The 22,835-nt window shown below is 41.3% G+C and overlaps 1 protein-coding gene across 2 annotated transcripts; it reads right to left on the bottom strand.

The window, feature by feature from the left end:
- Positions 1–5,770: 5,770 nt before the first annotated feature.
- CRKL (CRK like proto-oncogene, adaptor protein) lies at positions 5,771–22,055 on the bottom strand. Of its 2 annotated transcripts, XR_012589834.1 has the most exons (4): positions 21,199–22,055; positions 17,188–17,650; positions 7,687–8,274; positions 5,771–6,624 (listed from the first exon to the last, which is right to left on the bottom strand). XR_012589834.1 is itself a non-coding variant. In XM_074607096.1 (3 exons), exons 1-3 carry the CDS (start codon positions 21,510–21,512, stop codon positions 8,140–8,142), a joined length of 912 nt encoding a protein of 303 aa, XP_074463197.1. In that variant the 5' UTR covers positions 21,513–22,055; the 3' UTR covers positions 5,771–8,139. The 2 variants fall into 2 exon arrangements, 1 of the variants encoding a protein (XP_074463197.1); XM_074607096.1 differs by having other exon boundaries at positions 5,771–8,274.
- Between the last annotated feature and the right edge of the window lie 780 nt (positions 22,056–22,835).

The raw sequence follows: 22,835 nt of genomic DNA, 5'->3' as shown, positions 1-22,835 counted from the left end.
GAGGTTTCCAATAGTGCTGGTGTCCTACCTGCGGGTCAGACCTGTGTTAGCCCATTCAGCAGAATCCCAGACTGGAGCCAGTTTTAGCCTTTCTCTTTCAGACTCTCCACGATGTGTCCCATGTCCAGGCCAAGATGCTATTTCTTGCAGGGAAATTATCTTTGGTTTAGATCTAATTCTCTAAGGTGATGAGTAGCCACAGCTATTCCAGGTAGTCGGGGGCAGCGGGAGGTATTAGATTCTTGAGGGATATGACTCTCTTGTACATCAAGACGACCGAGTCTGATGAATTACACCTCCTTTGTGCCTCGCAGTGTGTTAGGCTGGATGCTCAGCAGGAACCCAGCCCAGCGCTGCGTGTGTGTCGGTCGTCGCTGCAGACTCGGAGCCAGAGCACCAGCTGCGATACCTGGAAAGAGAAAAGCTGTTTCTCTTCAAGGTCAGTGGATTAATGATATCACTGGTCACAAGACGAGGGCAGAAAAGAGACAGTCCAAGATTACAGAAATGGATTCAGCGTGTGGAAGTCCCCAGTGAGATTCCCCTGAACTACCTCATAATGCAGATCAAGTTAGTAAAGTAACATAAAATACTTTAAAAAAACATGGGGTTAGAGTCTAGAAATACACAGTGCCATTACTTTACAGTAATGAAAAATGGGCAGGCTTGATTTTTATGTTTTTAATGACAAGTTAAGGATAGTGGCTGCGCTCTAAGACCTGTCTGGGTTTGTCACTTCTGTCAGGAGCATCCCCAGGGATTTCGCTGCCTGGCTTGGCTGCCGAGCGCTGGTGGGCTGAACAGGAGCAGAGTGCCAAGAGTTTCAAACCAGCTCCTGTTGTTCGCTTATGTCAGTCCCTTCTGTCTTTTCAAAATAGCATACTCTCCTCTGACTCACCGCTCCCCCCGAATCGGCCGAATCTCGGGTGCAGGCAGCCTGGGGAAGGCAAAGCAGCACGTCCAGCGCTGCTCTTCTGCCCCCGCCGCCCTCTGTGTGAGAGCTATTCTTGCCCCAGGCTCTGGAGAGGATTCATTAGATGGCGCAGATGGGGAAACATGGTACAGTGGAGGGGTCTTAACAGTCCCCGGGATCCATCCTTTCTCTTGCGCTTTGGTGCTTAATTTGTAGATCAAATGCAAGATTACAAGTGGAGGATTTCTCAGCGCTGACTTTCAGCTGCCCTTGTTGGACCAGCCAGGACGTACAACGCAGGAGCTGGTTCCCTACGGATACCCCAGATTTAGCTCTGATCCCGATTGTCTGGTGCGCCAGCGGCGGGTTAGACTAATAACTCGTGCCGGGAGGGTTCTGGTTACAAAATGCCTGGAATGAAGCGAGCAGGTGCTGGGAAGGTTATCTGAGGAGAGCGCTGCGTTGATTCCCTGTTGCCTCTCGTTCCCCCTTCCCTGCTCAGATGCAGCGTGGATGGCGTCTTCCGCAGGTGAGGCTGTGTCTCGCACATGAGAGGCTGCTGGGTTCCCCAGCGAGCCGCCATCACCACACTGATCAGGGTCAGTAGCTCCGCTTTTAGCTCCGGAAGTTTGTGCCAGTCCGGAGCAGGAGCCCCTGCGAAGCGGAGATGGGTCCGAGTCGCAGTGATGGGTGCCATGGAGGGTGCTGCAGCTGGAGTAATGTACAATTATCAGTGCAACTTGGGCTGTAGACAAGCTCTTAGGGCTCAAATTTCGGAGCAGGAGGCTCACTTTGGGCCAGCTGTGATGGGTTCTTGCCCTGCTGCCTGCCTGTCCCTCTCGGACTCGCAGTCCTGCTGCAGGAGGGCTCAGCTGTTTGCACAGGCACCGCCAGAGTTTGCAGCTCAGGGTATTAAGGTAAGCTGAAATGGGAACTGCTTTACCTTACCACGCTGAGCTGAGCTGTGTGACTTGTGGTTCAACAGCTGCTACGGGAACAGCTGCTCTGCCCTCTAAAAAAAGGCAGAGGGGACAGCGTAAGGGACAGAAACCACTACAGCAGCTCCAAGGTGAGCCATCTCTGCTGGTGAATACAAGCCTGAAGAGCTTTCCTACGTGCAGAGTCCACGCTGTTGTAAATTATGTAAAAAATTACAAGGAAATGTGTTCTTTTGCTGTGGCAGCATTTTAGTTGAGTGTACTTAGGCGTTTCCTACTGGTGTAAGCTCGTACAGGCATACCTCTGGTTGAATCTAAAGGGGTGTTTATTATTGCACTGGATTAGAAGTAAAACCTTTAATTTAAATGCGGGTGACAAACTGGTAAGCCCAGCTCATCCCAGCTGGCTTGCACCTAAAAACTAAGGCTTAGGCTGGCTGGTGTTGGACTGGCCTAACTAAACTAGTTCAAATTTAAATTAGCGAGAGCCTGTATGCAGGTAAGGCAGAAATAAAGCAGCTTGAGTTACTGCTTGTTTCTCGTTGCCTTTGACTTTTTGCTGAGTGAACTTGGCTGTTGTGGGAGCTTTAGGTAGCTGCTGAGCTGGGCACCCCTGCTACAAAACCCGGGTCCTGACTGCAGCCAGGGGAGAGCCGTGCCAGCCCCGGGAGAAGTTGAGTGTTAAGAGCCGTGATCCCCAGCTGGAAAATTAACCTGGGAGGTTGGCGCTGGGGGCAGACAACACAGAATCAGCTACGGGGGGGCAGGAAGCAGCCTGCATTTTAAAACGCAGGGACAAATCACAGTTCCTTGCAGCCCCCTTGGACTATGGAATTTGTCCTTTCCAATAATTGGAATGTGCCACAGTAAAGCAACCCAGCAACCCCCTCCTAGGTCAAGTGGTAGAAAGGAGTTATTTCTAAACAAGGGAATGTAGATTGTTTGGCCTTTTATCAATACAAAGTGGTGCAGATTTATACTTGGTGGCACGTCATGCATTTTGAGGCACACAAAATGTTCTTCTGTACAGAAGACAAGTATTTTAGACTTCCCCCAGCCCCTGTGTGTGAAATCACTTCATCTCCCACTCACCGCCTAATGGAAGCGCGTGTAAATGCTGCAGTTTTGTGTGAGAGAAGCCTGCATGGTGGCAGGACATCTCACGCAGTCACGGTTGGTGGCCCAGCCGTGGGTGTGCAGCACCTCCGTTCATTTGCATTGTACGTGTCTTGCCACAGAGAGGAACAGTGCTGCTGCTGCTGTCAGGGTTGTCATTTAGTTTGTAGGAAGCAGACGGCTGGTGGAGCAGGGGACGCTTGGTTTTGCTGGGTAAATAGTAAAGCAAGAGCTACTGAAGATGTCACGAGAAGCAGCTGCAGCAAGGGGCGAGTACTTCCAGCTTTTGCTAGAAAGCTAAAGGCACACAAGGTAGTTTTAAAAGCGATTATCAAGGCTGCTGCATGCACCTTACCTTTCTTGCTTGTGTATCCGAAATACTACTGTTTTTCTCTGAAAAGTAACTTGCCAAATGTGAATATTTGATGATAAGACACTATGCAGAGTTGGCTATGAATGTTTATTAACATCACATGGAAATGTGTACTCCAGAGAAGACAAACACCAGGCTGTGAACATACCTACAGAGTCCAGGGGAACAACGCAAGCTTTTTTTTTTTTTTAGACGACTTTGCAGCAGTTGAGTGTCCGATGTTCCTCTTAAGTTTTTCTCCTACACAAGATAATCTCAAGTTTCAACACGTTGTTAATGATTTAACTGAACGATCCCAAATATTAAACAACCCTTAAGTTCTAGTTAGTGCTCTTCTTGATTGGGATTGACTGTAAAAAGGCAAAAGACAACCTCCTGTTTTTGACTTGCAAAAGTAGATATTTGACATATTACGCTGACACCTTTCACCAGTGGCTAGAATATCAGCCATTCCACTCTCCAGTACCTGCACAGGTTACGCCTTATTTACTCAAACAGTAACAAGCTAAATTCAAACCATACACATAAACCAGTCATTCTTACAAGCACAGTCATGGGTATCACAGTAAAATAAGGTCACGGTTTCTACAGAGACCTTTAAAGGCCTTGGCAAAAGAGCAGCGTTAAATACAGTGACAGGAAGAGCACTGACGTGCCGGGTGTGAGGGTGGAGGAGACAGTGATAATCTGGCTATAACCAGAGATGCATCTTTTTTCAGGTGAACCTGCAGAGCACAGCAGTGTAGTCTGAGAAGAGGCACGAGGAGGGAGCAGGAGAGGATCATTCAGCCTGGCAACAGCCTTTTCTCCTGCTTAATTCTTCCTTTGATTCTGGAAAGCTTCGGTTGGCACTCTCATTCACCCACAAAACAGGGCATCATAATGACAGAGTAAGGACTTAAATAATCTGCTAATATCATGACAGTTTTAAGACTAAAGACAAATAATACTGTAAGTTGAGGCAAGTTTTATTTAGACTGTACAAACAGGGCACTGGGGGGAAAAAAAAAAAATAAAAAAATCAGTGGCTTGATGTTGGGACCAGTTCTATGAAATAAGTGGAGTAAGAAATTAAAAAGGCACTAATCTTAAGAAAGAACACTCCATATATTCTAAGAATATAATTCATTTAATACTGTTAATCTTATAGCACAAAAAATAAAACCAAGCTATGATCCCCAAAATAAACTTTAAATGCTTACACTCAATATTATTGCCTGAAGATCATGGTCTTTAAATTACATATTGTGTTTTAAAGTTTACACAGTGAAGACTGTCTCAAATACAAGGCCACCTTTCCCACTGCAGTAATTGGATCCTTGTCCCAAAACACACTTTCATTTAACGCAAGTAAACAAAAAATGACAACTATACAAGAATGCTTTCACTGGTCCCAAAAGGCAGTCTTTTAGGCAGGTCTCACTTTCAAATGCAGGTATTGAGGAAAATGCTTGAAAACTTGACTAGAAAACAAAGGCAGCCCTCTCGTTCCCAGGATGTTAATACAATATAAAAAATATTTTACAGGCACATGAAATGGCACAAAGAATGCTGTTTTTCCCTTTACAAAAATAATGCTCAGGCTCTTCAGAGCCCCAACGCAAACAGGATATTCCCTTTTGTTTATTCTTTCCCAATTTGTAAACAATCATGAATTAAATTAGCGCTTATCCAGTGATGGACACTGATTAAAACAGTTTTCATTTAAACTTTCAGACTGGTCAGAGGCTTCAATGTCTATATACACATGTACACAACAGGAGGAAGTCGAACAGTGAGCCTTTCATGATAGTTAACTATTGTGGCACCGGGTAATTACACCAGCTCCTAGTTCAAAGGCATGGACAACTTTAATGGTGCATAGATTGAAGCCACCGCTTGTAGGCTCCCATGCTTCGTATTAAGTATACCTCACACGCCCAAGGAACATTTACACTGACAGGTTTCATAAAGCAACAGACGGCACACATGTAAGCAAGCAACAAGCGATTGAGAATCCAGAGTCCTTCGAGAGAAACAGAAACTGATCAAATGCAGTCTTTATAGGAAAATACTTGTCTCGTAGTAAAATAGCAAAGACATATTTTGCAGCAAGGTTACAATCAGCTTAGGCTGGTCAGTATGCTACATTTAAACCACATTTAACATACCTGAACCACACCGCTGCTACTCAGAAAAACGCTGTTCGTCCATGGCCCAAAACCAGGTTCACAGAAATTTAAGAATTCTTGTCTTTCTTTGCATCAGATGCCACTACACACAAATTTTGCATAGTTTTGAAGGTAAAATATTTTGCTTTCCTGCAGTATCAGAACATAATTAAACCTAAAACAATGCTTGTGTTCAAAGTGTATACCTTATTCAATAAGGGGATCAGTCAAGATGTTTATTTCAGTGAAAAAAAAAAATAATCAAGGTCAAAAGCTGTGCTCAAGATCTCAAATCTCACAGTATTTATTTACCATGCAAAGGAAGAATTCTACAATCAGTCTTCTGAAGAGCTGCCTGTAACTATGTCAGGTCTGAAATCAGATTTCTCTGCAGCAGACTGAGTTTAGTGCAGTTTCTGTATTCAAAAGATGACTTTCAGTAGTACAATCTATGTAGTAAACGTACAGGTATAGTTGGGACACAGGAAAAACATGACCTTCTTTAGTTAAGAGAGCTGCATAGCTTTTCTCTGCAAGACAAAAATGTCAATGCCTATTGTCAAGAATTACTCTTACAGCACCAAACACTTCAGTCAATGCTACTCTACTTCACAGTTAATTTGGTAGTAAAATGCTCTACAAGAACGTCTAGACTGTCAGCCACTTGATCAATACTACAGAAAATAGCTAACAGATGAACAGAGAGACTTCTTTAAAAACCCCGGCATTTTTAATGTCTCATTGCAAATGCCATTTTTTGCATTTCTTCAGTGCCTTCCAATTAAGGATCTCATGGCACTTTCACATGAGCTAAGAACAACGTGCTTTTATTAGGATCAAGCAACACAAATCAACAAGAAAACATGCTGGAACTTAAGACAACAACTTTTATATAATTTGACATTTATAAGAACTGGTGAGATTCTGCGGGTGTCTGAAGTTTCTCATTTTGCTACAACGGACAGCCTTCAAAAGTTGAAAAATGGGGGCTGCTGTTTTCCTGTCAGCTTCCACACCAGACATTTTTCTTCAACCAGGCCGTCTGAAAAGGGAGGTTGTGTAGTTGTAGTCTTTGCAGACGTGTATTCTGTTAATTCAGTGTTCCATTATTTTTAAAAGAGCATTCCAGTTCACCTACAAAACACATTTAAAGAAGGCAGCAGAGGATACCACTGTACCTAAGCTTTCATATCCTGTACACAGGCTAAGGACTTAACCTGCATGGCTTGAATTGTATTTATTTAGCTCTAGCCATATAGTTCCCTACTGTAAGTACAATTACAGCAGTATAGCTTATGTACAGAAAAAGGGAAAGAAGCTATACTGATAATAGACACCTTTGTGGCCTCCTCCAGCCTGGGCATTAATTTATCACATGGGGAACCCAGGCAGCTGACCCCAATTAACCATTTTCTAGAGGGTGCTGGGAGGGGGAGGGATCTGGGACATATATAAACCAGAGCCAACTCATTTGGAAAGGTTAAAAAAAAAAAAAGATGGCAGCATGCAGAGGCCTTAGGATTCAAGCAAGGAAAAAGAGGGAGAGAAAAAAAAAAAAGATGAAAGCAGCACTGGAAAAGAAGCAGAGCAATGTGGAGACACCCTAGAAAAAAGGTACTGTGTTTGAAAAGAAGCTTTCAACAAGCTGGGGCTGGCATAGCTAGGAAACTTTGGAGAGGTAAGGGAGCCTGCAGAGAAATGGGTATAAAAGGTGTATGTTTAAATAGGAGGATTTTACCGGTACTTATCAAGTTCTTCTGTCCCACTCCTTTCCTACCTCTTCACACGATGGCAACCTGATCAGTCTGTCTACCAAGTAACAGCTTGGTGACAAGGACTTCTATACTATAAAACTACAGTTTCAACGCTGCAGAAGAGCTGTATGTAGACCAGGCCAAAGTGTTTCCCTTTAAAGCTCACTTTCTACAGTTAGTGCTTGCAAAAATCAACTGAAATGCGTTAAGTATGTCAAAACCAGGTTACAAGTATCAACCGCTCCTAAGTTTCCTTATAAATAAATGTCTTGGCTTCAATGCAGCTCAATCAATGGTTATTTGCATTTAACACACACCATTTCAGGAAGGTCAACAACAAGCTTAAGAGTTAACAGAAAAGAGTAGCTTCTAATACAACTGCTTAGAATACATAAGCTTCAATTATTGTCTTTTAAAGAGACCATCATTTTAAATGTACTACCTTAGGACAGGTTCTCTTAAAACTAAGTCTTCTTCAGTCCTAAAATTGCATTTTTATTGTTGCTTTTTGTTGGACAGTAATGCACAAGTTGCATGTTTGATCTAAGATTAGGGCTCTTCCTACTGAGCAAGCCAGAAAAAGTCCATGGGAGTCTCAACAGGAAAGGTTTTCTTCCCATACTTCTCTGCTATATACTGGTTCAGTCTTCTCCAGCTTAAGGCCCAATAGAGTTTTAAAAGTGAAACTAAATTCTGGATGACGCAACTATGGTATGAAGGTCAGGCAGTGACTTCAGTTGAATGTATTCCAAATGTATATTAAAAGAACCATCAAACTGCAGCAAGCTGGAAAATGGGCAATGCTAGCAATGTGCCATTAAGTCATCATCCCACCTCAAACAATGCTAATGATAGCCAGGAAAATGAAGCAGCAGTGTAAATTGGGCAGAGGGAATCATTCGTTCTCATCTGGGTTTTGAGGGTCAAATATTTTGACATGTGTGAATGGGAAGAGCCCTTTTCGACCATTGACTTCTCCTTCCCACTGACCGTTTATATTCATCCTTGTAACCTTCACAATATCTCCAACCTGCATAGTTTAAAAAAAAAAAAAATCAGAAAAAAGTTATCAAACATGGGAATTTCACTTTTGATACAAATCAAATGAAGAGGAACAACAAATACAAGCCCATCATAGAGGAAAAAAGCCCCACCTTCTTCTTGACTTAAGGTTCAATTGAAAAGTTACTTTTACTTAACTAAAATACCAACATTTTACTGCTAAACATGATAATGTTGTCTGCAGTCTTTTTCAGACTCTTAACTAAATGTATATTTACATATTCAGACAAATTGCTGAACTACACCTTTTCCTGGAGAAAATCTTACAACTTAATGCAAAAATATGTATTTAGCTTAGATATAAATTAACATCACTAAGCTACCATCTGTAATGAGATGCAACATCCATTCAAAAGAGCACAGTACTCATACTGGTTTTAGCATCAGCTGGCTTATTTCAAAGGAATTCTGATTTTTCAAAGAGAGATTCCTATGGCAAAGAGACCATTACTTGAAGTCCTAGTTCTGACTATCGCTATCGCAATCTAAGAAGCTTCTGTAGTTTCTAAAATAATGGTATGCTTCCAAAGCAGGCAAAAGCAATCTTGAACTTTTTTTTTTAGGTATTAGATGCACAGATTCTAGCTTTATTTGTTGTTTTTACCTCTACTTCCTGCCAAAGAATTTGAAACAGGAACAAAGACATGAGCTAAACTATGATCAAGCAAGAAACATCAGCCCAAATGATGATAAGTTATATGCTTATCACTGTTCAATACCTGTATTTAATTAGTATTAGCAAAATACCCAATGTGACGAGTAGCATTTAAGACTGACTAAACAGTCATTTCTCCCTTAAATTCTTCAGAATAACTGAACATGTGGTCTGTTGCAGCAGATCTCTAACTTTACACCTCCCTTCCTGTTTACTTCATTTACTCTATGTGGTAACTACAGTAAATATTAGAAAAGTGACACTAGCAGCTAATAACTAATTTCACAAAAAGTAGAACCAGCCTATGACCAATGGCAAACAGTTAGTAAGTTTCTTCCCTAAACTAGGTCCCAAGCTCTTTGTAGTTGAGTCCCAACTTACCAAGCCACTTCTGTGAAATCCAAAGGTAACTAGCTTTGATCTTCTTATTTGAGGAAAACCCTAGATTTTAGTCCTGATACAGTATGTGTAACAATTTGTCTACATTATTTAAATAGTATTAAAATTTAGAACTGATGCAGATAGTTTAAGAACCTTGGCCAAGGGCCTTAGATTAAAACTTTTCAGGTAAGACATGTATATTTTTCCTTTAAAGAAAGAAACCCCGAGTTTACAAAATAGTGTGCCTGTCCTAGATGATTTGAAGCCCGTTTAAACCAGTTACCATTACTCCAATAAATATTTTTGAAGATAATTCAGAAGCAAGAATCCTTAAGTGAAGTTTAAGATACTGTAATAAACTCATTGGCAGTCGCTCAGTGTTATATCTCTTAAAATAAAATTTCTCAAACTTCGAAATTCTTTTCAGAGATTTAGGCTTTAGGTTGTATATTAGAATGAAATTAGATGTTTAAGCAAAATGTGTTGCTTCCCCCACCTCAAATTTGAGACTGTCACGCTTGGAACAATTGTAATCTTGTGCTTTTGAGAGAGGAGAAAACCCTCTGAACTCCCATAAGCTCTTGGGATATAACCGAGACTGTATTACTTTCTTAAATGGACATCTTTAATTATGCTGTTCCTAAACTCAAACACAAAGCCAGCATATACTATTAAGTAGTTATGCACTGCCCATGATTGTTAGCACATACATAGAGCATTAATTTGACGGGTTTTCATCTCTTCACAGACTACTACAGCATGCTTTAATTGCTTATTTGCTAAAAAGCACAATTTCTCAGACTTTTCACTGAATAGAAAGGCTAGAGAAAGCTTTAAATAGTAACAAGATGACCTAAACAGGAACCTAACAAATGTCTCTTTAGGAAAAGGCTGATAACATCTATAAATACTCAGTGTTACATTGCTAGATTTAAATAACCCTTGAAGACAGATCCAAGTTCTGTTTTAGACCCAAATTCAAGATGACGCAACCAACATCAACAACAGTTAAAACCTAACAAGAAGCTGCATTTGCACCACACCTTAAAACCAATCGACTCTCAAACACTTTACTCTTATTCATGGAAGAAAAAAATAATAATCTGTACTACACTGGATCAAAAACATAGACTTGCATTTTCTGAGAGTCTGACAATTTACTTTTGCTCACGTGCAGTAGAGATCAATCCATTATTCATTCTGAAGCTCTAGAAAAAGATATCCTTCAATTTGACTCCGAAGATCTCTACAATATGAATAGGTTTGCAAGTCTTGCTTCAGCTGAGTGAAAAAAAATACTTACAATATAAGTCTATTGCATTGCAACAAACTTCCATGTAGGTCAACAACCTAAAATGTTCTTTAGACTGCTGGGTGGGCAAAATTGCTACAAATCAGTATCTGCCATTAAAGAGTGCTAGCTGACAAAAGCTACTCAAAAAATACTCCCATATGCCAAGAACCACTAGAATAGTAAATTGATTTGTAATAATTGTATTTTTCTTGAGTGTTGTTTTTTTTGTTTGGTTGGTTTTTTTAATGAAAGCTTCTGAACATCCACTTCTGCAGTTCCCCTGAAAAGATTAAATGAAACAGAATTTTGAAAAAAAGATTTTTGGAGAAGGAGCCAATAGATAGTCATGATAGAATAATTCATGGATCCTATGTTAAAGACCTCCATTTTGACAATGTCTAGAAGAATCTGGTTAAGTAGTCCCTCTGTATTTTTCCCCAAAGTACTAACTAAAAGCAATATTTGGTAAATGCATCTATAATGTGGTCAGCTGAGGTGTGATCTCCCACTAAAATTATTTAACACACTTTTTTTTTTTTTTTTAAGAGAACATTTTAAGCCAGTCAGAAGGACTGTCTTATGATTAGGCACAGGACAGAGTCAGGAGATCTGGTTCTATTCTCATCTCTGCCACAGACTTCCTGTATGACTCTGGACAGCTCATGGCCCTTATCTATAAATTAGGATAACGCTTCCTTAGTCTCAGCATCTCTCAGATAAGTTAATTCACTTGTAAAGCATGCCAGCATTGCTGGATGGAAGTATCAACTGCTGAAGTGAGTAATACTTCTGAAATGCAGCCATTTGGTTCCACCCAAATGATAAAAATCAAAATGTATTTTAGGTAGCATCCTTTCATTATGTCCCTGTTACAGCATGAATTCAAGGCCCTGGGGAAACACAAGCTGTGGAACATGCCAGTCAGAAGGGTTACTTCATTCACTCTACTCTCCCATACCTGTCTTCCATTTGAAGCTGATTCATACACTGCAAAAGGTTTCCTGCATGCCATTTTAGTCACACAGTCAACCAATTCAACATGTTTTACAGATATTCCAATAATTATATATTAATAGTTCTACGGTTGATAGAGTTCTGTAATATAAGTTTAAGGAAATAGAAATGCATTAAAACTCTAAATTGTCATTTTAGCCCACTGGGTCAATAGCTGTAGAAAACATACTGCGCTCTGGAACTTATGGGATGCCGAATTTCAGTCATTATCCTAATTAGTGTCACAGCTTACCTTCTTTGGTAACGCTAACACTAGTACCAAAAATGAAACAACTGTTCAAACCAGCTGCCTGTTCTGAAGAAGAATAAATAAGGCTCAACTCTAAGAAATTACCTGATATCCCATTGTCCCCAAAAGTTATAAAGCTGAGCTACACAAAAGAGGCAGAGTTCAGTTGCACTGCAAACAGGACAAAGTGACACTGAAGTAGCCAGTAGCTTTAGGTACTGAAAGATTCAAGAAACCAACAGGCTGAAAGCACAGCTTAATTCCTTCATTTCTGATGTTGTTGCTCGGAATAAAGGTTGATGTCCAAACCAGAGAATCAAGTAGTTCAGTGAAAAGACCTTCAACTATTCTTGAGACATGAAAGCATGTCAGAGGGCAGCAGAGAATGTTGAAGTCCTAGATGCAATTAATCTAGCTTAGCCTAGGAACAGAGTAAAGCAGTAGAAGTTTGCATTTCAAATATAGCTAGGACAATTGCCAGAGCTGGGGTTGCAGCACTACAGATAAAGTGCTGCTTTTCATTAAATGATGGTAGCCTGTCTCCATCTGATTAAGCATGCTGTCCTGATTGTACAGAATTTGGGGCTCAAAACTCCCATAGAGTTCTTGAGCCACAATGAACCTCACTGCAGTACAGGATCTCCTCTAGGTGATCCATGTCACTTTCAGTTTCATCTGAAAGCAAACTCCGCAAATAGTTCTGAGGGTAAATGTATATTAAATTGTGAGGCACTCAGCACTATCATGATGGGAACCATCAACAACTTCGACTGGAAAAGGAAGCTACGAAGATTAAGATTGCACACAAAATCTCTGAAATAATTGGGAGTTGTATTTTCAAAGGTAGCATACTGAAAAGTTGGTGCATGTTAGCACAGACACAGGAATCCTACTGCCAATGTCACTTTCAGTTCGATAGTTATCAGAACTAAAGCTCCCTGATTGACACGTCACAAATACAGGCTCAATATTTTGCTTAAAATCTAGATCTTGTGTCTTGGATGCATTTTAATGCTTAAAACAGCAATACTAAGTTTCTTTGGCTTAAGAAAAGCACAATGCTTGCTGTCTAGTGAAAGAAGTAGCCTAATTTCCTAATTAAGAAAGTTCTATTACTAGCACATTTTGGCCTACTTGTCTCAACTTTCCTTTGAAGAGGAGAAAAGTTAACTGTAACCTAATTGTAACAAGCTCAAGAGAAATACTTCAAGTCAGTTATACAATGATGGTCAATGGGTATTTATTTCACCAAAACATTTCAGTGACAGGTTAACTCTGTCAGAGCAAACATTCATGTATATGTCTAATATATCATGAACAGATAAACTACTTAATACTATAATGCTGGCACAGAGGTAGAAAAAGCCATCATTAGTATAAAAGATTTGCTATGTAAGTGAAGCTTTTGTTTTAAAAAAATAAATCTTCAGATTCCATAACATTGTCATGTTAAGGTCTGGAGATGAACTCTAGGACTACTACAGCCTTCAAAATGGTCTATGATGCTTGTTACAGCATTTGCAATATATTTAAGGACGATTTGTAAATACATGGCAGACATAAGTCTAGTGGCTGCTGATGGTCCCATTTTCTGGTTCCTTACACCACTTCATTCCATTTTATAAGTGAATTTAGAATTTGTTGTTCATGTCCTGAATCAACCTTCAAACAGTTGACTAATTTTTAAGGAAGTTATCCACCAACAGTTTATCTACTGCCTATGCTGGACATAAAGAACTTTGTTGTATAGAAGTTAGCAATCAATCTACTACTTTGGATCCAAACCAGAAGTACCCAACTACCAAGAGATAAGCTCCTTTAAAGTAAAACATACCAGGATTTAGCCTGCTGGGCACTGCCTAGTTGTCACGTGCTGGTTAGAGCATGCCAGTTTAAAACAAGGCCTCATTAGCATATTATTGCTGGCTATAAAACTACAGGTTATTAAATGCTGAGAAATTTTAAGGTAGACTTTGCTGCTCTTTATCATAGTAACAGTGCCAAAGAATCTCTGCTCTTACAGAATTCATCACCTTCTTAAAGTTCTATCCTGTATAACCTTTGAACACAGAATTGCCCTCCTAGTTTTCCCAAAGAAAAGCAGGACTGAAGAACAGCAGTACAAAACCCTGTCGTGTAGAGTTCTAGTCCCAGTAAATACAGGAGACTGTATCCCTGTCCTTCATATTCCTTCCTCTAGAGCACCAGAAAGGAAGGAAATGCTTCTTGGCTAAAAGCACAAAAGTAAAGAAACAGATCTGGCTCGTTGGGTTTTTTGTTGTTTCTTTTTTTTTTGGTATGTGTGTGGGGGGGGTTTGGTTGGTTGTTGGTTTTTGGTTTTTTTTAATGCAGTACCCATGAAAATACTACACACATTAGTAGTAAAGTTAGTTGTAATGAGGAACTGCAGACTTCAATAATTTCTTTAAAAACATTAAATCTGAACTGCCAAGGTAACTAACACCACTGTACATAAATCTTAGAAATACATATAATTTATCATAGACTTTACTAATTGACAGTAGTGGTGCAGGGAGATGCTCAAAGTTATATTTATACCAACTGTATGCTTTGAGATAGTAGCTATACTAAAAAATTTTATTTTAGCCTACAAACAGATTACTATTCCATTTTTTATTTTAGAGAATAAAAGTAGAGCATATAATGCAGTACGACCAAGTCAACATTTAGACGCTAGTCACTTCAATACTACCAATAAGAATGCTAAATAATTTTAGCCCAGCAAGGTCCAAATTGTAATAAATGCCACATTAACTAGTATCCTTACAGGAACAACACTGTAGTTGCCCTTAAAGTGTCACACTTCAAATACTATTTAAAAGTTAAAACACTCCATCGTTATCTAACCAAACAGATCTTGTTTCAGATTTTCAGTATTCACCTGTTTCACAAATTACATTTTTAATGTGAGAAATGTAAAAAAAATACCTTCCTTACAAAACAAACTTACCTGTAATGGGCTACGAATCTTTATCTTTCCTTAAAGAAAACTTCTGACAGCTTATGTAAACAATAGCATGACACAGAAAAACTAGACTTGCAAGCAGAGAGCTTGTCCCATTTTCAAGCTGAACCCAGGAGAATGACATCCCTCCACTTAAAAGGAAGTCAAGCAGATTACTACGCAATAGCTTTATTTACTCCAGATGGTGTTCTCTTCCTTTTAAGTACTGTCTCTGAGCTGACCACACAAAGCTAGAGCCAGCAAACAGATATTTTGGTCTATATTGTTTTATCACTTTAAATGAGATTACACAGTAATTATACTAAGAAGGTGTTCTACTGGTACAAGCTGAACTGTGATTTAGAGTACACCTATACTAAGGTGGAGTACTGTCAAATACTATTATTCTGCAAGAGCACCATTAACTTTCTTCCCCAAAATATTCCCATAACCTGTTCTTTTTCTACCACTAGCTAATTTCAGCGCTCTTACAAAATAGAAGCTTCAAACGGTCCACATCATTTAGTGAGATGTAGAGCCCTGACAAGGTTGGGATTAAATACCTCATCAGGGCCCAGCAGGTGTTACGCAATCTGAAGGAAGATCATGAAAAAAATTTCAATTTTTTTCTGAGTAGTACATGTGACAAAAAAAAATATTGCTATAATGATGTTGATAAAGCTCCCTATGCATGGATAGATATGGAGAAGCTGTAAACACTGATTTAAATGAAAATGTAGATCAGTTCCCAGAATTCTGTTTCTGAAGCCTCTTGAGAAGCCACAACCTGGCTCAGGTGCACTTGCAAAGAAAACAGACTACATCAGAAGACAAAATATGCCAGTGGTGGGAGACACAAAGACATGAGGCAATAAGTGATTAGAACTCAGTGGAAGAGTCTCTCAAACAAAGCTTCTGCAATTTGAAGCTCCAGAACAATTCAAGCCTACATGTTAGTCACAGAATTAATCCTACAGGTACACTAGACTAGGTAAAATACAAGATTAATTAGGCCACTAAAGAGCAAGTCAGAAAAATCTGTTTGTGAGGGCCATCCTTCCAAGTGGTTCTGCTACCCTGCAGCAAAGCAAGTTCCCTGAAGTAATTCCATGACACATTGATAACATAACAAAATCAATCGCTTGCCTTGCTTTGTTTTCAGAAGCATCAGTAGTTTTGGCAGGAATCTTCTGTACAGTGCAGCTGGCAGTGAATTTACACTTTGCTCTATGATAATTTTCACATGCTGGTCACAAATAACAAGCTGCTAGATTTTATAAGATTCAAGGAAAATCCAGTGATACATATTTAACTTTTAACCCCGTAAGAATAATCACCTGTAGAGGTTTTACAAATACAGGAGGAAAAACACTTGGGGCAACTATTATGAATAACTGGAAGTCACAAATATAACCTTTCAAATTTCAGTCAGAAGTATCAGCTATAGGTAACAGCTTTAGCTTGCAAAGTAACTGAGCAAAAACAACAGGAAAAGTTCAAAAATATTTTTAAAACCACTGTTATTTTACTTGCTAAAATGCTGTTGCTTCCTTTGCTTGTTTCCTTGCATTTGCTCCTTGAAGTATTGTAGCATGCTCAAATTTCATCTTTGAGACTGGCACTTTTTGCAGGTGAGATGTTTTTGAACTATGGGTTAACTAAAATAAAAAATGCTTTGGCAAGCGCAAGAACTTATTAAAGGTTCAACTCAAGTTTAGAGACTACACAACAGCCTTTCATTTAACCTGTTGCCCCCAGTTTAGATCTTAAGATTTCTCAAAATCCACTTCTGAAAACCAAAGTTAAAGGGACTTGAGTACTTCTGATGTATTTGTGCCCAGATTTCAGCACCAGATACTGAAGTGCATCTCATAGTACAGTTGAGGATCAGAAAGACCATGTTTATCAGCAATCCTTGCCTTTCTCTGAAGGATGCTACTGCCAGTTCTCAACCTGGAATACTGCAATGATTAATGAAACGTCTTTCCTTCACCAAGATTAAGTGGAGAAGCAAAGTCATCCTCTCACTAGCACTTAGTTCCAGAGCAGGATGTATACACTCCACTACCCTTGTAACGTACTTGTAATGTTGAACAGGCAAGAAGAGAAGGTAAATACAGGTCCTGAAGTAACTTGGTCACTTTTCTTAAAGGAAGTGGTATAGATGAAGCAATTTGTGTAGATCTTTCTTCAGAATGTAACATAATTTCTTTGCAGTCCCTTGATATAGATAAGCAGACTCCACATGAAGTCATCCACAACAACTTTGCCACTAACAATTTTCAGTTTCTTATTTTACAAAACAATTGAAAACCATATGACTTGAGAGGAAAAAAAACTTACCTCTAATGCCAACGCAGTCTTGTCATAAGCACAGGGTACTCTCTTTTGGATAGCTTTGGCATAGACTGGTCCATTCTGTGTTGATGGCAGAGGATTGATCACTGCTCCAGGTGTACTGGATACCGAGGGAAGGGGACTTGCGGTTTGAGGTTGAGCATAAGCATGGGCGGGTTCTGGAATACCGTAACTGTTGGAATTCCTGTTTCCATGCTTCCCATGAGTAGATCTGACTAGCTTTTCTACATAAGGAACAGGAATCATCCCAATCCGACCATCCTTGTTTCTGGCACTCCACCACTGTTCTTCAGGCTTCTCTACAATTACCAGTATCTCGCCCTTTTTAAATGGAAGATCCTCAGCATCATTGCCAGGAAAGTCATAGAGAGTCCGAACACATTCCACATTTTCGTCTGCAGTGGACATAGCAGGGGCAGATCCAGATCCCATTGGTGGACTTGGATACCTAAGTTTAAAAAAGATTTGGTATAATCAATAGCTATTGTTTTCCATTTCCAGTAACAAAGCTAAGTACCAGTTTTACAGTAGGAGCACCAATTAGAGGAGAATTACTTACTCAGCTTTGTAACAAAAGTATTAGCTTGGTAGCACTGTGAGGCATTTAATGAGTAACTCATGCTCTCGAGCAATTAGCCTAAATACCCATATTAAACCCAATAAAAAAAACCCTGAAACCTGGTAAAAATCTATCATGGATGCAGAAAACTGGGAGGAATAATGCAAAAATCTTCATTCACCTGTTTTAGATTCTTGTGAGGAACTATAGAATAAAATTAATTCTATAGCTTAAGTTATAGCTATATATAGCTATAAAAACAAATAAAAATTATTTGGGTGACTTGGGATGGAGAGGCTCTTGGAGAGCTAAATAATCCTCTTCAGTTCATCACATCTGTATTTTTAACTTTAGCATCCACTTCTAAAGAATTCAGTAATTCTAAATGCCAGACTTGAGGGACCATAGTGGAAAAAGGGAATAAAAGTAAGAGGAGGGTATGATAAAAACTTATAGTTTTCTAACTAAAAGGTAGAAGTCCAATGTTGTCTTTCTGATTAGTGTTACAGCATCTTTCTAACTGAATCCTACTACTTACATGCAGAATTTTGGGGACAACCAGTCACATCTATACAGAAACTCTTTTCTTTAAGAAAAGAGATAGGCAGATCCTGTTATTTTAGAAGACAACAGTTTTTCCTTCTTTTCTGGAAAGTAATATGGAATTGAGCTCCCTAATCTTATTTTACAACTTCTACTCTCAAAGGGTTGTTATAATAGAACAGCAAAATTATTAGTTAAAAAGCACTTATCTTTACTGCATATTTAAATACCTAATAACCTAACGGTGACATCTTCATAAAAGACAATATGAAATACATCCACCGGTAAGAATGGAGTAAGGAACGAAAAAGCTAACCATCTAGAGATATTTCTTTGCCTTATTAACCATAATATTACCTTTAATTTATTCACATCATTGTTTATTAGTTTGCCCATCACCTGTCCAATACAGTCATTTCATTGTCTGTGATAACACATAAGATCGTTCATCAAATAAGACTATTTTCACTGCAGTCTATTTTCACCATAAACTTTACACGTTCTATTCACAGCAGCTGTCAGAAATCTTAACATATATAGGCCATAGCAGATACTTATTATCTAAGCTACGACAGCAAGCATGCATGTCATTAGCCTACTTCAATTCTCTTTTGCTGCTTGCGAAATAAGATGGAAGTCAAATCCCTGTGATTTTTGCAAGGTATGCCAGAAGCCTTAAACAGAAAGATACATGCTTCTTTAAGACACCCTGCAGCAGCTAAAGCCAGGGGAGAGGGGGAACCCTTTAGAGAGCAGTCACTGTGCATAAGCAAGAGCTCAGGAACATCTGCAGTGATGGTCAGAGCTCAGTATTGACACAAAACAAATAGAAAGCTTAAAACAGTTGGTTTTCAACTGGTTATGAGTTTAAAATGTCATCTCCAAGGGCTAAAAGTGTTGTATGGCTATATACATAAATTACTTAATCCTACCACAAAAACCACCTCTCCATACTACTTTATGAAGTTGAAAGAATCAACAGCCTTCAAAAGCTCAAGCACTTGCGTGTGATGTTCCCCTGAAAATACCAGAGAAATAAGAATTGTTCTGAGGCACATAACCTGTCCACCCCTATTCTAAATCTAGTTCATTAACTAAAAATAAACATATCCAGAAATGCTACCTCTCATCCTCCCTCTTGCAACAGGAAGTCTCCTTCAAACAGAATTTCAAACCATCAACCATGTCACTGATTTTTAAGAAGAGTTCAGAATAAAAATCATGCTAAGGAAAACCACCTAGTCAATCCTATTTGTTGCTTTATAAAAAAGCTTGTCATTTCATGGTAGGCTAGGTACCATCTGTCTCTGTATGCTGAGAGAACAATATGCAATCAAAACCTTGAAAGTAAAGTGGTACTGTAAAATGCTTATAAAATGTTTCATGCAAAATTCCTAACAAATACCAAGTAAGCAAGTGGAATCTGCTAAGTTTTCAAGTGTTTTGAGAAAGCCAAGTCAGTCATTGCCATAAATGATTAAGTTTTTACATCCAGAAAGGCACAAGAGCATCCAGATTAAGGAGAACAGAGATAAGATTGCTTCAGTGTAGACTTTCTTCCCTCCCAACTGTCCAAAAGTTTAAGCATGCACATAACACTGGGCACCTCCATTTAAGGGTTCCTGCAATGGTGACAGTGATTTTTTTTTTCCACCTACATATCTCTCTAGCCACAGCACAATCACTACACAGAAGACTTCTCAGCAACTTCAAGGAGTTCTTGAAGCTAGTGCTTTCTGTCACACCCCTCCCATCACCTGACAGCTTTACAGAAAGACTTTTTGACCAGTTGAGTTTTTCAACTTGACAAGTTATTGTCAACCTTTGACAGGTTACTGACTGGCCTATGCCAAGGTTAAATTGTGACTGTAAACCTCAAAATTATTCTTCCCCCCTTAGAACTTTCTAATCTGCAAAACTTAGTTGTTTTCTGTGCAAAACATAGTAAGATTTGAAACTGCAGAATTTAGAAGCAAAGCAATCTGAATTTCTTTTTTTAATGTATCACTATTTTTCTAGCGTTTATTTCACTTCATTCTATCCAGGAACCCCAAAAGCTTTGAAATAAGATACTGGGAAAGGCTTTATTAATTAAAAATAAGGAATATGTTCTCAAGCTTTTGATAAGCAGATTACTGATGCAAATTGCAGGTATGTCCCATGTTGGGAACAGGACAAAGAATGATCTCATAGCCAAGTCACATTTTCCCATCCTCCTAGAATAGCATTTCTCAGTGTAGTGCATGCAGTATGCAGATACAGATGAAAAGTGCCACAACCAAACTGTGAGAAATAAATACATGTTTTACATTTTTTTGGGGGTGGAAATGCCACTCTAGAAGTTTAGAAAATGCTGTTCTAGTATGTATTAAAGCTGACTTAACATGGTGAAGCAGTCTAATCACATAAAGGCCTGTTCTGTTGTAATCAGTGTGGATGCAGGGGCAGACAGCAACTTAAGCTCAGTGGCTGTACTTCAGTCACTGAGGATAAGACTTGTGAACCAGCTTCTCAACCACCCTAGGAACAGAAGGACAATACCAGAAGAAAAGGTTGACACAAAGCACGACCACACCCTCTTGCAATGCAATTACAGCCAGTGGTAAAGAGGTACATGGCAACTTTAAATATGTGTACATGCACTATAAGGACAGGACCTGATCTGACTGAAAGAGCAAGCCATAATGGTCACTGAGATCCAGAGGGCTAAAGACCACTGTTAGAAACCGTTTCACACAAGGGCCGTAACCAAATGTTTCCTTAGTATACATAGCGTGGCCTTACATCCAATGTTAAGATCCTGGAGCTGCTAGGTTGGACTAAGACACCCTCCCTCCTTGCGCCACCTCGAGCAAAGATGGCAGTGGGTGGGGCGGAGGGAGGGTGGCACTCACCTGGGCGCAGGCTCGATGAGGGTGGTGGTGTCCAGGTAGTGGATCTTGTAGAACTCCAGCAGGGCGGGCAGGTGCTCAAACTCCTGGTCGCCGATCTTAAAGCGGCGGTTGGGCAAGGAGTTAATGATATAGTGGGAAACCCGGGAGTTCTCGGACACCGAGAGCACGTAGTCCCCCGGGCAGGTGGAGGAGTCCCGCACCAGGAACATGCCATGCCGCTGCCCCTGCAACCGCGTCTGCGCCTCCGCCCGAGACACCGGGCCCACGTACCAGCTGGAGCGGTCCGACGAATCGAAACGAGCGGCAGAGGACATGGCTCCGGGCAGGGAAGGGGAAGGGAGAGGGGGAAGGAAGGTGAAGAGCCCGAAGGCCCTAGGCAGAGGGAGAGACCCGGAGAAGGGAAGGCCTGGGCAAGGAGGCCTGGGAGGCGGAGCGGGCTGGGGGCTAGGAGGAAGCGGCTAGCGCTCAGCCCAGCAGATAGGAAGCCCAGGGAAAGGGGAATAAGGGTGAAGCAAGCTCCGTGCCTCTGGAGGCGGAGGACCGAGGAGCGGCTGGGGTGGGGCTGGCCAGACGCGGCGGTCAGGGCCCCCGAGTCTCCCTCAGCGGCGGGGTGTGCAGGGCATCCTTCCCGCCTCTCTCTCAGGCCTGCGGCGGGCCCGGCCGGGCGGGTGGCGAAGAGCAGCGGCGGCTGACAAGGACAGGCAGCCCAGGAAGGCGGCGAAGGTAGCCTGCTACGGTGCCTCAGCGCCGGAGCCAGACGGGGAGGGAGGGGGGGCGGGGGAGGCAGAAGCGCCGGGCTCCCGTTTTCTCCTATGGGTTCCCTCCCCTCTCAGAGCCGAGCACCAAAATGGCGGCGGCGCCGGGCAGTAGGAGTTCTCCGGAGACACCGCCCCGCGCATGCGTGCTGCCGCGCGCGCCATGGGGGGGCCGGGCGCGAGGAGGCCGGGGCAGTGCCCGCCTCAGCGAGCGGGCGGCGTCGCTGAGGGCGGCGGTAGGCCGGGAGGATGGCGGCGGCTCGGTGCCTGTGGGGAGCGCCCTCTCCTTCCCCAGTCCCTTCGGGCCATTCAGACCTTCCCCGGCGGGTAGGGCCGTCCTGGCTGGGGGGTGAATGAAGGTGAAGGGCCCCGCTGGCGAGTTGAGTACGGTGGGGTGCGAGACCCCTGTGCTTTCTGCAACCCCTCAGAGAGCAGGGCTGTGCTCCTCACGCACCGCTTTACCACAGGCCCGTCCCCCCCTCCCCGAAAAATTCGCCTGGACCTTGGGCTGAAGACATCAGAGGGTGGCTCGCCAACACACCTCCTCCATCTTCTCGCCAGCGCTCTCTCAGCACGTCCTCTCTGCTCGGGTTTGCCATGGCACCCTGAGGCACACTCTGCTTCCCTCCAGGGTCCCTCCTGCCCTGCCTCAGCCTGCCTTGGGCTTCCCTCCCCTCTCCACAGGTCGTAGCTCAGTGGGATGCCCCACAGCAAGGCCCCCTGGTTTGGAGGCACAAGTCACCTTCCCTGAGGTTTCTTTGTTTTATTAGTTGATTATTTTTTTAAGGAACAAAATGGGCCGCTGCCATAATCTCCTCTGATCTCGAGGTAACTTCCTACGTGCTCTAAGAGACGGTTTCCTGTCTCATATAGCCTTGTTCC

This window comes from Larus michahellis, chromosome 13, assembly GCF_964199755.1.
Source record: "Larus michahellis chromosome 13, bLarMic1.1, whole genome shotgun sequence".
Taxonomy (NCBI): Eukaryota; Metazoa; Chordata; class Aves; order Charadriiformes; family Laridae; genus Larus; species Larus michahellis.
Note: the sequence above shows the minus strand (reverse complement) of the source record. Positions and strands in the feature narration are given on the sequence as shown.